The sequence below is a fragment of the Nuphar pumila genome, chromosome 6 (genome assembly GCF_984573655.1).
Source record: "Nuphar pumila chromosome 6, dmNupPumi1.hap1.1, whole genome shotgun sequence".
Classification (NCBI taxonomy): Eukaryota; Viridiplantae; Streptophyta; class Magnoliopsida; order Nymphaeales; family Nymphaeaceae; genus Nuphar; species Nuphar pumila.
Window position 1 is genome coordinate 82557799 of NC_143254.1, and position 20256 is coordinate 82578054.

The 20256-nt window shown below is 38.3% G+C and overlaps 2 protein-coding genes across 3 annotated transcripts; one reads left to right on the forward strand and one right to left on the reverse strand.

Moving 5' to 3' along the window:
- Positions 1-2288: 2288 nt before the first annotated feature.
- Positions 2289-4478, reverse strand: LOC149834967 (pentatricopeptide repeat-containing protein ELI1, chloroplastic-like). Its single transcript, XM_090011626.1, has one exon. The coding sequence runs from the start codon at positions 4381-4383 to the stop codon at positions 2473-2475; it is 1911 nt and encodes a 636-aa protein (XP_089867752.1). The 5' UTR covers positions 4384-4478; the 3' UTR covers positions 2289-2472.
- A 2088-nt stretch (positions 4479-6566) lies between these two features.
- LOC149834968 (uncharacterized) lies at positions 6567-19224 on the forward strand. Of its 2 annotated transcripts, XM_090011627.1 has the most exons (3): positions 6567-6908; positions 7012-7130; positions 18968-19224. In XM_090011627.1, exons 1-3 carry the CDS (start codon positions 6760-6762, stop codon positions 18973-18975), a joined length of 276 nt encoding a protein of 91 aa, XP_089867753.1. In that variant the 5' UTR covers positions 6567-6759; the 3' UTR covers positions 18976-19224. The 2 variants fall into 2 exon arrangements, with proteins under 2 accessions (XP_089867753.1, XP_089867754.1); XM_090011628.1 differs by lacking the exon at positions 18968-19224 and having other exon boundaries at positions 7012-7609.
- The last annotated feature ends 1032 nt before the right edge of the window (positions 19225-20256 follow it).

Consider the following 20256-nt stretch of genomic DNA (forward strand, 5'->3'; position numbering starts at 1 on the left):
GTGAGTCAATAATTCATTTTGTGAGTTCACATTATGTCACAACTATACTATGGTCATTTGTGACCACAATTAGGGTGCCCATTGAAGGCCACAGATCTCATGTCCGTGTATTGAATCTAGAGTGGGCCCCAATCCAAGATTCAAGGTGTACAAACATTATCTCTAATGCTCGGATCTCGAATCAGAAATTGAGATCCAAACATCCAACACACCCTTAGCATTGCGTAGCTGCTAGAACATTAGCATGGACCCAAAGGGGTTTGGCGTAGTGGGATGGGGGCCTAGGCCCCTACTCTAGTGGTCTAGGGGTGGCAAAACCTGACACGACCTGCCAACCCGCCTCTTAGGCGGGTTCGGGTTTGGAAAAAATGAACCCGTTTAATAAACGGGTCGACCCGCCTAACCCGTTTATTAAACGGGCCGGGTTCGTGTTAGGGGTATGCCAACCCGCCAACCCGGCTGACCCATTTAATAAACGGGTTAGGCGGGTGGGTCAACCCGCCAACCCGACCCATCAACCCGACCCACCAACCCGACCCGTGAACCTGATAACCCGTTTACCCGACCCAACCCATTTATTAAATGGGTTGGCGGGTCGTGTCGGGTTACCCGTTTATTAAACGGGCCGGTTTGTGTTTGCCACAGCCGACCCGTTTAATAAATGGGTCGGGTTTGGGTTGAGGTATGCTGACCCGCCAACCCGATTGCCACCCCTATAGTGGTCTAGGTTCAAATCTCATGGGCATCACCCCTTGCGCAAGCAGAAGTGTGGCGATTCCTTGGGGGTAAGGAGTAAGCCCACAAAGTTTTAAGCTGTCATGACAGTGATCATAAGCAAAGCCAGCACGGCTAGGTCTTTGTTCTTGGGGGTTGTTTAGCCGTGTAAATAAAAAAAAAAAGTAAAACATAATCATGAACTAGTCCATAATGTTGACCTTTAATTTGTGTCCACAATTAACATAAATGGTTTTCTTCCTGGAAGAAATAAAGGTGAGTGTTCATCGTATGATTGGAACCATTGGTGGAAAAGTCATGGATGAGAAACATGAATACATGAATCATACCATAACATGCATTGCATGTCTACAAGGTGCAAAGTTAAGTTGTTTGGGAACATTCTAGAACTAGAATAACAAGCAGATCGGGTGTTGCATCAAACCTTCATAGGAGAATTTGCCATGTTGGGCCAACCACCTCCCGCCAAGGGCGCCTCCTTATCCATTAAATGGGGTTTACTGCTTTCTTTTTAGGCCACTGCATATTTTCCATACTAAAGAGAAGGAGCTAGTTTTGTTTGGAAAAGCTTGATTGTCTAATCCCGGTGTAGTCTTTCTTCTTTCTCCTTGTCAAATGACTACGCCAACAAACCATCTTTAATATGTTAATATATCAAATGCATTTTTATTAAAATATTATTACAAAGTAATAATAGTAATAATATTTAAAAACATTAACATAATTTTGTACGTGCCGGTGTGTCCGACTCCTATCACCCATGACATGCCTCTAAATGGCAGGCATGTCACTGTGACATAACTTGGGTATTTTAGTGCCAGCACCTAAGCGGCTCCCATTAGTAATTTATAAAAATTACAGATATTTGATATCAATGCATAGAAGAACCTTTTACTGTTTAAGGCTTCATATACCATTCGCATAAAAAACTTCCAAGTCGATCAGAACATAAGAAGAGGGATTAAGATCATTTTAGTGCCATTACGAATTGAATCAAATCCTGAGGACTTGGAACCAGATTTTGAACTCTCAGTTTTAATTTTTTGTGTGTGAGGGGTGGGGGGCTCCATGTAGGTCCAGCACATTAAAAACCAATCTGAGCTTCAGCTCGTCTTGGACCAATCTGTAATCAGTCAAGTCCTACTAAACTTGAAAGAGATGGAAAGACATGCAGAGAATAATACTGATTAAGTTAATGCAAATTTACATCATCCCCTTGTGAAGATTCACAGGAATACCTCTAGTAGTTCCAAAATCCATTCTACGTACAACAATAATTTTGAGCTACTTGAACAAGTCTAGTATCCATGGTCTGATATTCATACAGCGCTATCCACAACTCCTTTGCAGGCTCCATAGCAGGAAATGGCACATTTCGTAAAATGGATTATGGTTTTCAACCCTAACCATGCAATCATCCTCCATTCTACAAGATAAATTTTTATATTTTCCAGCGACTGAAAAACTCTTAGCTGAAGCTTATTAACATATTTGCAAGCATGGGATGGCGACAACTAAGATCCCCTGGTTTACATGCAATAACTCACAGTTATTCAATCATCAAGTACAACCGATGAACAATTAATTCTTGTCAACAGATTATGCAATCACAACCGCATGCAGTGGGAAATGGATAGGTATGCTAAGCATTTCATTTCATATTTGGTGAAATGAAACTTTAAAATGCATGCTTCAGCCCTCCAAAGTATATAGGACAACAAACCACTGATACTGCATTCACCAATAATCCCCACATGAGCATGTCCCATTGATGAAATGGTGAAATCGGCTCCTATCTCGCACGACAATATTACGCCCTGTGATCTTGGAAATCATTTTAGTCACAGTGTGGCAATCCAAACAGACACGAAGATTTTTCACAATCTTAATGGGAGCTCCAGGTTCAGTGCTAATTAGTCCAAAAGCAATAGCCAGCCTCTCACTGTGTATGGCAAGTGCTTGCTCTTTGTGTTTGTCTTCTATGTCATGCAACACGATCTCAGTCTGTGGAACATATCCTTCTAACTTCAGTGATTCATTTAGTTTCTCCAACATGTTATATATCTCCTTGAATCTCGGGTGGCTCATATCCCCTGCAAGAAACTCATGGATCTTACTGTGTAGTTCAATTGAACTACAGCCTGGTTCCTTCTCAACCCCACTGTCCTTCATCAAGGCCCTCACTCTTGCTACCTCTTTCCAGTTGCCAGAAGCAGCAAACATGTTTGAAAGAAGAACGTAAGTCCCAGAATTAGCAAGGCCATTCTCAACTAGGAATCCTGCTATATGCTCGCCAAGCCTAGTATTTCCATGAAGGCGACAGGCGCCAAGCAAGGTTCCCCATAGAACAGGATCAGGCTCAATTCTCATACTCTTTACAAGCTCATATGCTTCATCCAATAATCCAGCCCGTCCGAGTAAATCAACCATGCAACCATAATGCTCAATCTTTGGCTCAATCCCATACTCATCCCTCATGGATTTGAAAAACCTTTGGCCCTCACTAACCAAACCTGCATGGCTACATGCATTCAATAATCCAATGAAGGTTATGTCAGTTGGGTGCAATCCCAATTCAGTCAATTCAGAAAATAATTGCAAAGCTTGTGGGCTCTTGCCATGCATGGCATAGCCTGCAATCATGGCGTTCCAAGACACTATATCCCTTTGCTGCATCTTGTCAAAGACATAGCAAGCATCATCCAGATTACCACATTTGCAATACATATCTATCAATGCCGTGTTCACACGCATGCTCATGTGAATCCCAATACTCCGAACGTATGAACGTACCCATCTTCCAGACTCGATAGATCCCAATTGGGAACAGGCCGATATAACAGAGAGCATGGTGACCTCATTGGGCTTCACATTCTTCACCCTCATCATAGACCTAAACAGAGACAAGGCCTCAATGCACTTGCCATGTTGGGTATACCCATCGATCATGGCATTCCAACACACCACGTCCCTCTCAGGCATTTCATCAAACAGTATCCTGGCAGCATCAACATCACCCAACTTAGCATAGCAGGTGATCATAGCGGTCCAAGAGACTACATTTCCCTGAGGCATTTCGTCTAACAGTTGGCGTGCAGACCGAACACGACCGCACCGCGCATATATATCGATCAAGGCCGTCTTAACAAAGGTATCCGAATCAAGCTGCAACTTCAGCGCCTGAGAGTGGATGCACTCGCCATCTCTCAACGCGAAATCAACCGAACACGACTTCAAGACGGTGGAGAAGGTGAAGGCGTTAGGCCAGACGCCGCGGCTCCGCATCTGGTAAAACAGAGAGATGGCTCTAGAGTGGTGGCCATTAACCGAGTAGGCTCGGATGAGACCCGTCCAGAAGAAGACGTTGGGGTCGGTTATGCGATCGAAGACGAGGTGGGCGAGTTGGGTATTGCCGGAATTGGAATAGGAGCGGAGAAGCTTGAACATCAACATGTCGTCGTCCTCCAATCCTTGCTTGACGATGGTAGCGTGGATTTGGATGGTGTGATCGAGAGTCTTGCATTTTTCGAGCAAGATGGCTGGTGGGTGTGGGAAAGAAATGCTGGTGGGAGGATTGTAGTTCATAAGGGTGGAGTTGGTGCTAGGAGGAGGTGGCACCAACGTGGAGGAAGCCATGGCTACCTCCATCTGCAGACTCACCAAACAACCACAGGTTTCATGGTCTCATAGTTCATAGTTGTGTTGTGTGGGTACCACAAGGAGTCCCTCAACAGTCGAGAGCGTTTCTCTACGTTATCCGAAGCTCCAACTTCCATGCGTAGTCAAAATATCGGCAATATTCTGAACATATCAAAGACACGTAGACTGCCAAACCTCCCGTTATTTTCAAATATCTCTTTTTTTTTTAAACAGCTCATTATTAACACGATATTTTCTAATATTTTCATGTTATTACTGCTTAGGGCTGGCGGGTGGCCCGTGACCTGACCTAAATGGGTCAGGCCTGGGCTTAGTTTTCGAAAGAAGGCTCGACTTGAACTGGACTTAAACCCGACCCCACAAAATCTCGGGTTGGGTCAAGTATGTGACTAAAAAAACGAATCCATCTTAGATCTCGTTTATTTTTTTTGTAGTTTTTAAATTTTATTAAAAAAGCCTATCTAAAAAAATGAACCCACCACAGATCTCATTTAAATTTTTTTGTATTTTTACATTTTATTAAAAAAAGATATGTATTTAAGGGAATAAATAAAGAATATTGTCAATATAAGGTGACTGTAAACATATGAGTCAAAAATTTGCTATTTTCAATTATGAAAAATGTATTTTATAGGTAAACGAGTCGGCTCAGGCTTGGCTTGGCTTGCTACAAGAACGATGATTTAGAGCCCAAATTCTGATATTTTCAATCTTGAGAGATGTTTTTCCTTTGAGAACTTGAGCTAGGCTTGGCCCTTCACAAGGATGGTTTGAACGCATACTGTTCGGTTCCTTCAGCTCGTTTACCAACCCTAGCTTAAATCAGCATAGAAAAAGTAACCTTATCATTAAGGAAAATCTAGATAAGCCCAGGGTTAGAGATCAGTTTGTCAACCCCACATCTACTTTGACATTCACAAGTTTGAAACGGACACGGTTTTGATGAATAACCTATCCATTCCATGTCCCAGAGGGGTTTGGGGGTAGTGGGATAGAGCCGAGGCAGTGATTTAAGTTCAAATCCCATGAGCATCAGCCTCTTAACATTAAGCAAGCTGAAGCAAGGCTACTTTTTAAGGCCCAAAGGGTGCATGATGGTTTTACGTCGCAGGGGAAGTGACCATAGATTTGGCAAACATAAGTCCAACATGTCTGGTCTCTTACTCAAGAGTGGTTGCTCCATCAGTTGTATATATATATATATATATATATATATATATATATATATATATATATATATATATATATATATATATATATATATATATATATATATTAGGCCCTCTCTCTCGTCCTGCCCTGTTAGGATCCAAAGTTTGAAGTGTTTCAAGATCTGAACCGTTAGATGAGTTTAACGTGCTCGATTTAGTGGAAATACGCTCTTGAATTATATTTTTTTGACAAAAAAAGATACTTCTATGAGCTGAAAAAAAAATGATGCCTTCATAGCTATTGATTTTGGATCACAGGAAAAACCTGTATACAGGTCAGATTCCGGTGATCCAAAAGCCACTTCCCACTAAACAAAAAAGGTAGATCACATATATGGTGTTATATATGAGAAAAATGCAAAAAACTGTGATTTTTATAGGGGTCTAATGGAGCAGAAGGAGCACATTAATTTTTATATATATATATATATATATATATATATGAGTAATGCGCTCTTTCTACCCACCTTCTCATTCTGCCCTCCTTAAAAATCATGTTTTTTGACATTCATTCTCACATCTAACACCATAGATGTGATCTATAGGTTTTGTTTAGTAGGAACCGGCTTTTGAATCACTAGAATGTAACCTGTATACAGGTTTTTTTGGTGATAAAAAATCAATAGCTATGAAGGTTTCAGTTTTTTTTCCTCATAAAATCATGTTTTTTTTGTCGAAAAACATAATCAAAGAGTCGTTTCTCACTAAATATAAAGGTTCAAATCTATCATAAAACACTTCAAAACTATGGATCCTAATGATATATGAGACTTAATTAATATATATATATATATATATAGTAATGCTTTCCTTAGACCTTTTTCCTTGGGTCTCATTAGGCTTCTTAAAAAAAATCTTAGTTTTAAGTATTTTTCTCATGTCTAACAACCTAGATGTGAGAAAAAAATGCCAAAACGACCATTTTTTAAGGGCAGAACGAGAAGGTGGGCAGAACGAGCGCATTAGCCTATTTTCAGCCCAACCCACAACCATAAACGCTGAAACCTTACGTACGCAGCAATGCTGCATAGAAACGCTCTCTCCTTTTAACCCAAACCCTCCTTAAACCCTTCGATGCAGTCGACTCCCTTCCTCAAGAAACGCTAGGTTAAAAGGAAAGCCTCTCTCTCTCTCTCTCTGTGGTTTCTGGCAAATGGCTTCTCGCTATGGTTCGGTCTCTCGCTTGCTAATTGCAGCCGCTCGGTCTTCGTCCTTCCGGCCGGCCACCGTTCCTCGGAATCGCCCTCGCTCTCCTTCCTCCTTCAACGCCCGTCCTCGACGTTTCTCCTTCTCCAACACCAGGTACAACCGAATCAGAACGTGAAAAACCATAGTTCTGTTTTTCTTGTTCATTTTGTTTTCTCTTGTCTCAACGAAACCCTGATTCGCGTCGCGGTGGATTCAGATCACCGGCGGTGTTGGGGTGCGCCTCGTCTCTGTTCCCTTTGCACGTCGTCGTCGCGGCGGCCCGCCTCACCTCCCACGTCTCCGTCAGCGTCCGAGCTTGCTGCGAGCTGTCTCAGGGTACCCCTTTCTGTCGTTCTTGCCCGGATCGCTAACCCCCAATTTCTTGTTTTCTTCTCTTTGTGAGTTTCGTCTTCTTTTTTCTTCTTCTTCGTGCCTTCTTTTTCCTTGCAACCTTGCTCTTTGTTATAATCGTAGGAGGGACGAATTCACGTTGAGCTATTGTTGTTTACTAAGATTGGGCTTAACTGGGGAATTTGATGTATTGATGCTCAAGGCCTGGTGGTGACCCCTTATAATTTGAGTCCTTGTGAAATATCTTTTGTACTTTTCTTCTTGAACAAAGTTGTCAGGTAAACAGGGGAAAAATGCTTGATCTTAGTCTCTACTTGTAGTTGGGCTATTTGCCTGGAAAATCAATACATCATGTTATTTGATAATGGTTATTTGGACTATGATTGGTTTAACGTGATCAGCAGTCTTTCAGCTATAAGCACTTTCTCTTGTGGGGTGGCTGACTGGTTGTGTTGAAAACTTGAAATTGAGGTCGCGTTTGATTCACGGGATGCACCCGAGCGGGGACAGACCGGTCCCTGCCCACGCGCTATCCCGCATTGATACGCACCGTGTGCAGCCATTTCAGATGGGACAAACTGCATCCCATTCATTGCATTACAACGTATGAGCGTGGAACACACCAGTCGCACCCTCGAGGGGCGCGACTGGTGAGTACCAGACAAACACCGTGTGTTCAGAACGCACGGTGTTTGTCCGGTGTATCAAACACCACCTGAACTTGCTATCTTTTTCCATTGGGAGTTCATATGGCTATGAGCGCTTTGGTCCAACTTGCGTGCTGCTGCTACTGGCAGGGATCACACCTTTTATCCACACAAATATTAGTTTCTATCTATGTATCTATCGTTGGGAAATAAGCCGAGTCACTCGTGGTTCTGCTTATGTTCTGCTCATAAAGTGCTGGCTCAAACTCGCAAAATAAGCTTGACAAGTTGATCATGAACAAAGTTACTTGTTTTGGCTCGACTTGTATGAGCTCATTTAGTAAAAGATATATTTTACATCTTATAATATATGCAAAACATATGAGTGAACTATTTGGTTTGCAAAAAATAGGTTGTGGTAGAATCTTATTACTTCTAACCCTGAAGCAATGCATTTTTTTTGGAATCCTATTTCTTCCATATCTAAAACAATGTATTTTTCTGTGAGCAAGCCAGCTCAAATGTGGCTTGTTTAACTCGAGCTCATTATGAGCTCAAACTAGGTTTGGCTTGCTCACAAGAACGACTAAAACTTGAACACTTCAAGCTCAGCTCATTCAGCTCATTTGCCAGCCAAATAGGTGATATTTTGTAAGTATTATAATATTTGCTTAGGCACTTAGCGAAGCATTCTGATATTTCCAAGATACTGCTTATACATGTTACCATGCTCTTATGTAGTTATTTTATGTTATTCTTTTACAAGTTTGTTGAATAATGTAAGAGTGTAATATGTCATCGTCACAGTCTTTTATCAGAATGAATATGTGGTGCAGGACAAGGCTAGTCTATGGATATAAGTTCAAATTGATTTATGAGTGGAATTGGGCTTAAGTTCTTTTGCATGTCAAAATTCAGAATAAAATAGCCTAAAGCAATAACAACTACAAGGTAGTACAACGGAATTAAGGTTGTCTGTGCAAGTTATAGGCATTCATCATAGATGATCATCTTATGAAAGAGAAAGAATATGAGCTACTTTTAGGACTGGAAATAAACTGAGAAGCTTGTGGTTCCTTGGGTGGCTCATGTAAGAACTTGTTTGGGCTTGTAAACTGAGTTTGAGGAGCCAAGTATGAGCCGACTCGTATAGATTATCAAGCCACATATTAACAAGGGGTGCTTAGCTTGTCTTGGCTCATGTAGGCTCATTTATAAGCAATACATAAAGTATCATACATTGTCAACATTTTTTTTAATAAATCCAATTGACTCAGCCTGACATAAAGTATCATACATTGTCAACATTTTTTTTAATAAATCCAATTGACTCAGCCTGGCTCATGGCAAGCGGAGCTTTAAGTTAACAAGCCTGGTTGCAAGCTGGACTGGAGCCTAAATGAGCCAAGCTTTAACAGTCCATTTTTGGCTTTAAGCTCAATCGATTCAGCTTGTTTATCAACCTTAGATTTGCTAGATGAAAATGACATTGATAAATGATATGTAATAGGTGCATCAGGTTATTTTATTTTTGTATGGTTATGAGTCTGGATGAACTTAGGTTCTAGGTTAGAGTAGGGTTGGTTTCAGGTATAAGTTTAAACAGGGTTACTGGAAGCACCCATAGGGCTTGGGAGGTGTGCTTCCTCGGAACGCGCTTCGGAAGCACGAAACACTACACTTCCAAAATGCGCAGGGAAGCATAACTTTAAAATGAGAAGGGGACTTTCCATTTAAGGAAAGTGGATTTCATGATTTTTTTTGGGTTTGGACAATTTTAACCTTATTAAACTGTTTTTTAGCAATTTTTTTTTTAAAAACTGTGTTTTTTAAAGGGTAAAATGGTCATTTTCAAAAATTCATGAAAAAACCCCAGATCGAGTTGGGTTTGTGTTGTTTCATTTGAACGAATCTCTCTCTCTCTCTCTCTCTCTCGGCGATCTTTAGCTACCCACGACCTCCACTGATCGACGACCTCCGACGGTGGGCCTCTTCAGGTATGCGTACACCTTCTCTCTCTCTCTCTCGCTCTCTTTGTCTCTCTCTCTCTCTCTATAGGTCTGACTCTCCCTCTCACTCTATCGCTCTCTCCCTCTCTATCTCTCTCCCTCTCTCGCTCTCTTTGTTTGTACTTTGTATTGTTTGAGATTTATTTTGTTTTAGTCTCTTTCATGTGGCAATTATTATCATGTGTAAGTTATTGATGCGAGTGGTTTTCTTCTACTTTACTGAAATCTTTGACTGTAATAGTTTGATTTGAGCATGTTATGCTTCTATAGCACATTGGCAATCCATTGTAAATGAGCAAATATATTGCTCGACTATAAGACAATTTTTCTTGAAGCTGGATAATATTTGTGCATGGAAAATGTTCATCATTTTAGCTCAACAATGTTTAATAAAAAAAAAGTTTAGCAGCCAATCAGCCTTTGGATGAATGTTCTAGAAGCTACCGTGCACCTCTGGATCCGATTGTGCACAAACTGGTCCAGTTTTTTTTTTGGTTGTGCACAACTTTGTGCTCTAAATCTTGAGTAGACTTATTAATTTTCTCCTAGGTCTCTTCCCTCTGCACTTCCCTTTCGATTCCTAGATCGCTTTCCCTATGATTCCTAGGTCGCTTCCGGTTTGCTTCCCTTCTCACTTTCGAGACGATTCCCGGTTTGCTTTTAAGTCTTGTGCTTCTCGCTTTCTAAAATTTTAAAGTGCCTTGCTTTTCCCGCTCTGCTTCCTTGACTAGCAACTCTGGGTTTGAATTCAATCTGTGTCAGCTAAGGTATAGAAGAATGTATAAGGTCTTGGCCACTGAGCAAAAAAGATGAAAACAGTTGGGTTGCTTAGGCTAATGTGCTAGTGATAATGGTTGGTGGCTTGGACAATGAAGTTGAAGAAAAAAAGAGGAGTAGTTACATAAGTGGTTAGATGGTATCAATTTAAGAATCATTACAATGACCTTTAATCATTGGCATCACATGAGAGAAGCCCTTCTGTTAAAATGTAAACTGTAATATATATATATATATATTATTTAATATTATTATATTTTCTTTTATTATTTTCTTTTTCTATTTTTCTTTATTTTCTTTTTTAGCATCTAGTTCAATAGAAACTAGATATTTGATCCAGTCAAGTTCCTGTTGGAACTACTGTGCAAATAGTTGTTGGACTATAGTCCAACAGCTATAATAAATGTTGTTGGACTATAGTCCAACAACTATAATAATAAATGTTGTTGGACTGTAGTCCAACAACTATATTAAGAGACGTTGGACTTCCAACGTCTCTTTTGGAGAGCTCAAAATGAGCTCTCCTCTCTCTTCCACTTTTTTGTATATATAGGTGTGAACCCCTTCAATGTAAACTACTATGCTTCTTAAGCATTTTGTTCATGAATAAAGTATTATTTATTTTTCAAGTGTTCTTCCTTTTATACCCTTTCAAGGGTCATGCTTGTAGTGTCTCCAATAGACACTTGTTTGTGAGTTATTCGTGCATTTGTTGAAGACCACCATTTCATTACATGGTATCAAAGCTACGAAATCCTTAGATCTTGAAGTGCTTCCGCCTCAATTTCCGTGCCACATTTACAAAAGGTGTTTCATCACCTCGTTCTTGGCTCAAGAAGATTTGTTTGAAGAAAGGCGAACTTGTGCTACAAAAAATTTTGGTTTTGTATCCTCTCTTATTCCTTTGTCTACTCTTTTTCTTTTCTTTTTATTTTTCTCTCTCTCTCCTCCTATTTATTCCTCTCTTACCCTTGTAAAAGATGGATGACAATGATAAGATCACCATCATTCCTATGAAGCTAAATGATACTAACTATGTAATGTGGGCTTCGATTATGAAGCACCACATTTGGGGAAAAGGTTTATGGGGTATAGTGGATGGTTCCGATTTGGAACCTAAACTATCTCTTACCAAGAAAGAGGGTGATAAAGAGGTTCCGCTAACGGAAGAAGAGAAGAGTAAGGCGTTAGCCACTTATGAAAAGAAATGGAAAGAATGGAGGATAGGGCATGCAAAAATTATGTCATGGCTCATCAATAGCATAGACATTAAAAAATGCTCTAGTCTAGCTAAGTTTGAGCATGCCGATAAGGCTTGGGAATACCTCAAAAACATGTATTCCCTTAAAGATATTGCATATGTATGCAATTTACAAGATAAAGTTCGGACAATGACTCAAAAAGATAAAACTATTCGAGAATATTATAATGAGTTGTCCGAACTTTGGGAAGAGTTGGCTCTTCTTGAGCTCAAATGGCATTGTGCCGAAGACATCGAGCTTCGCCAAAAGCAACTCGATATGGAACATTTCTATCAATTTGTGAATGGTCTAAGGCCGGAGTTTGAATCCACCAAATCGGCCCTTTTACATCGTGGAAAAATTCCTTCTATTGTTGATACTATAGAAGAGCTCACTATGGAGGAAAATAGACTTAGAAAAAGTACTCAAAAAGTTGATGATGACTCCGTTTTAGCTGTATCTAGACCGGGGAATCATACTCGTACTTACAAGTCGCCTCATTTTGGAAGGCAAAACGGCGACTTTGATAAAAGAAAAGTTATTTGTCATCATTGTCATGAACCGGGGCACTATAGGCCTCAATGTCCAAAGTTAAAAAGAAGAGAAGAAAAAAGAGTTGCATCTGTTGAATCTGAGCCAAAAGATCAAGATGCACCTGTGTCTATGGCTCAACTGATGGAAATTCTTCAACCTCTTCTCAAAGGGGTATCCTCCTCAACCGAAGCCTCAACTGGAGCGGCAGTTGCATCTTTCTCCGGTCCAGGTAACTTTCCTTGACTTTTAGATTCTGACGCTTCTTTTCATATGACCCCAAATGTTAATAGTCTATCCGAATGTCTTAAAAATAACTTAAGTGTGTCAAAGGTTTCTACAGCCGATGGCACATCTCTCGAAGTAAAAGGAATAGGATGTTTTGAAAATCTTCAAAAATCCAAAAGATTTTTTATCCCAGAAGTTAGATATATCCCTAAACTTAATTTGAATCTCTTATCTGTCTCGCAAATATCTGATTATGAATGTAATATCTCCTTCTCTTCTCATGGTTGTTGGGTACAGGATCGTTGGGGAAGGTCATAGAGAAGGAGGACTTTATTACATGGAGTTTTTGGAATTACCCAAGAATGCTTTTTGTTATAATATTCAGAAATTAGAATTGAATTTATGGCACAAAAGGCTTGGCCATCCTCATGTCTAAAATTCAATATTTTCCAAGTTTGGAAAAATTTTGTAATTCTGAAAATTTTTCTTGTAAAGACTGCATTCTTGGCAAAATGAAAAGGTTACCATTTCTTAGTAGAACTTTTGTTTCCTCACGACCACTTGAGTTAATACATTCGGATGTTTGGGGCCCTGCACCAGTTATTTCCAAAGGTGGTTATACATATTATGTCATTTTTGTTGATGACTTTTCTAGACATACTTGGATTTATTTTCTTAAACATAAATCTGATGTCTTTGCTAACTTCCAAATATTTCATAAAATAGTTAAAAATAAGTTTCAAAGTGATATTTCTGTTTTTCGTACTGATTAAGGAGGAGAATTTATGTCCAACGAATTCAAAGACTATCTCAATTTACATGGTATTACACATCAAAGATCATGTCCACACACTCTACAACAGAATGGCCTAGCCGAACGCAAACATCGGCACATTATGGAAACTACTAGGACATTGCTAATTGCAAATCAAGTTCCAAAAAGTTTTTGGGCTGAAGCGGTCCTAACTGCCACCTTCCTCATTAATAGGATGCCATCTTCCTCATTAAAGAATACAACTCCAATAGAAAAGCTTGTTAATTTAACTCCAGATTATTCTAGATTAAGAGTCTTTGGATGCAAATGTTTTGTTTTCACCAACAGAAATGACAAACTCTGTCCTCGTGCAATCCCATGTGCCTTTTTAGGATATGCTGATAATAAAAAAGGCTACAGGTGTTTCGATTTTCAAAATGACAAATTATATGTGTCAAGAAATGTATCTTTTTTGGAAAAAGAAAGCTTCTTTGAATTTGAAAAATCCAAGGATGTCACTGAATACTTGTTTTTAATTGATCCAACTTCAAAATTCAATGAATGTGATGTTGAATGTGACCTTGACAATGATCAAAGTCCTATTGTTGTTGAAAATGATGATAATGAAGAGCAAATCCATAGGGATGTTAGTCTACAATATTCAAGACGTAGAGAGCAAAATTTTCCATGTGCATTACAAAAATACTCTGAAGTCTCACTTAGAAGAACGTCTAGAATCTCTAAACCTCCAGAAAAATTTGTGTCTTATGAATCTTTTTCACCCACGTATAGGGCCGCCATTACATTAATACAATCATATGTTGAACCATCATCCTATTCTCAAGCCAAAAATCATATAGAATGGATAGAAGCCATGAAAATAGAATTGGATGCACTAGAAAAGGCCAATACTTGGACGATACAAGATATCCCTCCTGGTAAAAAACCTATAGGTTGTAGGTGGGTATACAAAGTCAAAACCAAAAGTGATGGGACCCTGGAAAGATATAAGGCCCGTTTAGTAGTAAAAGGATATGTCCAAGAGTATGGCATCGATTATGAAGAAACATTTGCTCATGTGGCCCGTATGACCACTGTTAGAACTTTAATAGCCTTGGCCTCCATTAGAACATGGCCTATCTTTCAATTAGATGTCAAAAATGCTTTCCTGAATGGGAATCTCGTTGAAGAAGTATACATGGAAGCCCCACCTGGTATTAGTATCCCTAAGGGTAAAGCTCTTCGTCTAGAAAAAACTCTTTATGGTTTTAACAGGCTCCAAAAGTCTGGTATGACCGATTTAGTCATGTTATGCTTGATATTGGTTTTCAACCTTGTTTAACTGACACTGTTTTGTTTGTTAAGAAATCTGATGCAAACATCATTATTTTTCTTCTCTATGTGGACAATATGATCTATCACCGGAGGCGACAAACAGGGAGTTGCAAATATCAAATCTCTTTTTAAAACTCACTTTGAAATGACTGGCTTAGGTTTATTAAGATATTTTTTAGGCATTGAAGTTGCTTATTCCCCTCGGGGGTATTTGATATCTCAATCTAAATTTGCTCTTGATATCGTTTCTAGGTCTGGAATTACAGATGATAAGAAAGTAGACACTCCAGAAGTTGTCAATGTTAAAATGAAAATTGATGATGGAGAACTTCTTGATGATCTTACTCCTTATAGACAGCTTGTTGGAGCTCTTTCTTATCTTTTCATTACTAGGTCAGATATAACTCATGTGGTTCATACAACCAGTCAGTTTCAGCATGCTCCCACCTCCGTGCACATGGGAGCAATTTTGCGTATTATTAGATACTTAAAATCCTCTTTTTCACGAGGACTCTTCTTGTCTGCTTCATCTTCATTAAATTTAATTGCATATACTGATGCTGACTGGGGAGGTGATCTCAATAATAGACACTCAACTACTGGTTTTTGTGTGTTCCTAGGTGAAACCTTAATTTCGTGGAGGTGCAAGAAACAACAGAAAGTCTCTCTTTCCTCCACCGAAGCTGAATACAGAGCCATGGCAACCACCACTATGGAGGTTGTTTGACTCAGACGATTGCTAGCGGACATGGGAGCTAAAGCAACGCAAGCTTCAGAGATGTGCTGTGACAACAAAAGTGCGATTTACATTGCAAGCAACCGGACATTCCATGAGCGCACTAAACATATTGAGATGGACTGTCACTATGTCAGAGAGGAATACTTACATGGAACCATTGATCTGCCATATGTTACATCAGAATATCAATTAGCAGACTTCTTCACCAAGCCTCTCGTTGCTTCCAGATTTCACTTCCTCTTAGACAAACCTTCGCTCATTGTACCGTAAGTTTGAAGAGGAGTGTTAAAATGTAAACTGTAATATATATATATTATTTAATATTATTATATTTTCTTTTATTATTTTCTTTTTCTATTTTTCTTTATTTTCTTTTTTAGCATCTAGTTCAATAGAAACTAGATATTTGATTGGAACTTGACTGTGCAAATAGTTGTTGGACTGTAGTCCAACAACTATAATAAATGCTGTTGGACTATAGTCCAACAACTATAATAATAAATGTTGTTGGACTGTAGTCCAACAGCTATATTAAGAGACGTTGGACTTCCAACGTCTCTTTTGGAGAGCTCAAAATGAGCTCTCCTCTCTCTTCCATTTTTTTGTATATATAGGGGTGAACCCCTTCAATGTAAACTACTATGCTTCTTAAGCATTTTGTTCATGAATAAAGTATTATTTATTTTTCAAGTGTTCTTCCTTTTATACCCTTTCAAGGGTCATGCTTGTAGTATCTCCAATAGACACTTGTTTGTGAGTTATTCGTGCATTTGTTGAAGACCACCATTTCATTACACCTTCAAGGGTGAATAAACATAAATATCATTATTCACAAAGCATCACTGTGTTCAAACTCTAAGAATAAAAATACTTTATAGATTTTATATAGACTTTGGAACTTATGAATCCTTAAACTGATCCAAAAAGCTTAAAAGAACCTAAATAATTCTAAAAAAACCTACATGGACAAGATCACAAAAATTCAAGACTGAATGAAACCACCAGATACTGAATCTTAGGCATGTATCCAGCAGTTGACTGTACAATTCAAACGTCATATTGTATAGGGATCAAACTCATCTCTTAGCCAGGGAGCATCTCAGTTAAGATAAAAAAACTCAGGTGCAGGTTCTTCTACGTGTGGTTGCATTTGTGTCCCTTCAATATTGGTTTGCGTGTTACGCCCCCCTTCAGGTGAAACACTTAAAAGCTTTTGTTGGATATCCATGGGATAGAACTGCCTGAGGCATAAACATCATATCAATGGGTAATTCATTGATGTCACCTCCTATATGGCACATACCTGTGCTTTATATGATGATGAGATGGAGTGTGTAGGATACTGAAAACTGATAAACTGATGTCACATAAATGGAGGATGTTTGTACCTGTATCTGTCTTGTAGTGTCTGTGTCATGTCTTTTCCATCATCTTTTATGTGTGCGTTGTATGTCCTTATATGTATTATTGCAGGATGATTATTACTAGAAAATAAAATGTATGTTAGTGGAGGGCAGTTGGGCCTTGTTCTTAATTTTCTTGCATATTGATTTGTCTGGTTTATATAGTTATAATTGAGGCTATTATATGTTGAATTTATTTGCAAGTTGTCAGTTTTAGCCAAGGTTGTAAGTATTGTATCATTACCCGTATCGGATGGGCCAAAAAAAAGAAACGTATCATAGCGTATCATAAAAAATCATATTTTTTAATAAAAATGTTAAAAAAAATCCCCAAAATCAGAAAATTTTAGCAAAAATTCTAAAAAAACATAACACATGAAACAATGATAAATTGTACAAAATACAACCATAAAATCACATATGAAGCATTTATGTTTCCATGTGCTGCATAAGACATCATCAAACAATGATGAATTGCATAAGATAAAGCTATAATATTACATATCAACACAATTATGTGCTATGAATGGCACGTAGAAGACATCGAACATTAAATAATCAAGATAATATGCTATAAATGGCATGCATATCTCACAAGAAAAATGCAAACTATGAAATAATATGCATTTTAAATAACGAATCTAAGCTAATAAGTCACAGGATTCACAATAATGTGTGTTTACATAAACAAAAAAAAATCAGTGTTTTTTTAATGCTTAAATTTTACATTATTTTTTTAAAATCTCAAACAAAAATGAATTAGATAACATCAATCATTGAGTATCATCAACATCATCTTCTTTTTTTTTGGAAAAAATCTCTCTAAATCACTATTAAGCTCTTTAGGGATGAATATGAACTATCCTTAAGGAGCCTTATATGTTTTCGAAAAAAAAATGAAATAAGTGCATTTAAAGTTTTAAACTGCATTTATAAAAGATATGTTCTGTATCGAAGTGTATATCGTAAGATACATGGGCATATCGTAAGATACAACTGTGTATCGTATCGAAACACTCCATAGATATGATATGTATCGTAGCGTATCGTACGATATACTATGATACTTACAACATTGGTATTAGCACATGTCATGTCGCAAGGTCATGAGTGGTTTTCTTGGGTGATTTTGCTAGACTGACTGATATTTCATATTGGAGCGTAGTTCCCATATTTACTTGCAATATTTTTGTGGAGAAGATATGATAGATCTAGTATATCCTGCTTAATTTCAGATAATGTTGTAGTCATCACCCATGGGCCATAAGCAAAATGAGTAACGGAGACATGCACACGCACACACACACACACACCATAAAATGTCACTTTTTGAGTTTAACGAGTTACTTGCAGAGCAATCTTTTGCATACATTGAATTTTTGGTTTGATGGGAATTGGTTGACCATTGAGACTCACTTCATGGGCTCTCTTTTTCCTGTTTTTTTCCCCAAACAAGGGTGAGTTTTGAACCCATGATCCGTATGCAAAGACTATGCCATGACTTGATAATTCAGTTTTAACATTCAACAACCACTTCTCGCAGAACATTTGAATTGATTGTATCTGAATGGTAAGGTGAATTTGTAAACCACAAACATATTCATTCAAGTCACTTAAACTTTGATTAATTTATAATCAGATTCAGCATGAGCATATTGCAAATGCCAAAAACTGTTGTCCAATCACGCAACTAGTGTCTTTATACTAGATGGGCCAACACTTGTATCATTTTGTGAAACTTTGGTTAGGTTAGTCATGTCCTGAAGTTTGAAAATCGCCTTCACAATAGTGTAGGGAAATTGTTCAGAAGCATCTTTGACTTCTGTTACCCTGGTTCCTCATTTCACCTCTGTTTCCTGTCTCTTTTATTACTGACTATATTCAGAGGCCTCACTCCACAACTTTAACCATCAGACTATCTCATTCATTGGCTGCTGTTTTTTTGACAAAGTTAAAAAGCCATTTCCTTTTTTATTTCTTGTGGACGTAACATAAAGATGATCCTTTTACTTGGTTTTGTTTGCAGTGATAATAATTTGCCCCATTTCAATTATTTTGAATGAAATTAATGCAGAACTTAAATCCTTACAAGTTTATGCTTTCTGGGGTTATGGTTACTTCGTGTGCAACTAACCCTGCTTCTAAATCATCATTGCAGGTACTTGATCTAACTGAGCATGAAATATTGTATGAATCATGGCAAAATGGTTTCTTAGTATCATCAGATGGTGGTTCTCTGTTCATTATGTAGCTGCAAGAATAGGAGAAACCTGAATAAGCGATTATGTTGCAATTTTTATTTTGTAGTGAGCTGATTTCTTGATGAGAGTGGAAACATGTTTAGTTTCAACCATTATAATTTAGAACATCATCACTCTAACTTTCGGGTTTCAATCCCCTGTGATAAAATGTGGACACCCCTTTTTTCTTGTCCATAGCTGACTTACCTATCAATGGTCATACATATCTACTTGTTGATAATTAATAAAGCCTCAGAGATGGGTCTATTTTTTGGCAGTTTTGTCTTGGCATCATGACATCGTCTGTCAGTAATAGTGTTGCAAGGCACAAGCCATGTTTTCTTGTTGGGGATTTGGCCAGGGAGGTAGGATTTTCTTTTTTTTGGTCAAGGTGCAAGAATATAACTAGATAAACTTCTTTTATGATAAGCAACATGCCAGTCCAGTCAGTTGTCACTTCAAAATTATTTCTTTATTCTATGAATGTTAAGAATAAAAAATGGTTTACTTGTTTAATGTTGAAATCCCTGATGGAAATATTACTCCTATCAACAGTGGTATGGGAATGTCAGGATAAATTACTTGAGTCTTGATTGAAGACGCTAACTTTTGGAATAAAGTCAGGGTTACTTCTGTGGGTATCAGAATGATTTTCTCCTTATTCCATTTGGCTATTTGTATGTTCAGATGCACAAGTTGGCAAAACATTTTCTTTGGCATGACAATGTCAGCCTTGTGGTATATAGTCTGGGAATTAGTGGTTAATGTTTTCAACTTGTCACTTGATTGGTAAATATTGGTTGATTCAGACATTGAGTTACTAGAAGCAACAATAATTGTTATTTTGGACTTTTTGTGGTGTTTAGAATGTAATCAAGCTGGTTCTTTGCTGATATTCTCAATATACTAAATGACCTTTTTGTGGTGTTTAGGAGGATCCTGCTCAGATTGCTGGCCAGCCCCCTTCTCCACAAGCCATACACATGCGCATATGAACAGAGTGCATATGTGTGTGCAACAGGTGCAACCACGTCTTTAGGTTGCCTTGTGATCCATCATTAAGAAAAGCATGGTTTGAATGTGCATTGAAAAGTAAGCGTTTGGTGAGAGCTTTATGTCACATTTAATAAGTTTACGAGATAAATTAGTGCATGAAAGTACTTTCAAGTAAACTCAAACACTTTGTGACCAATTCAAAATATTAATC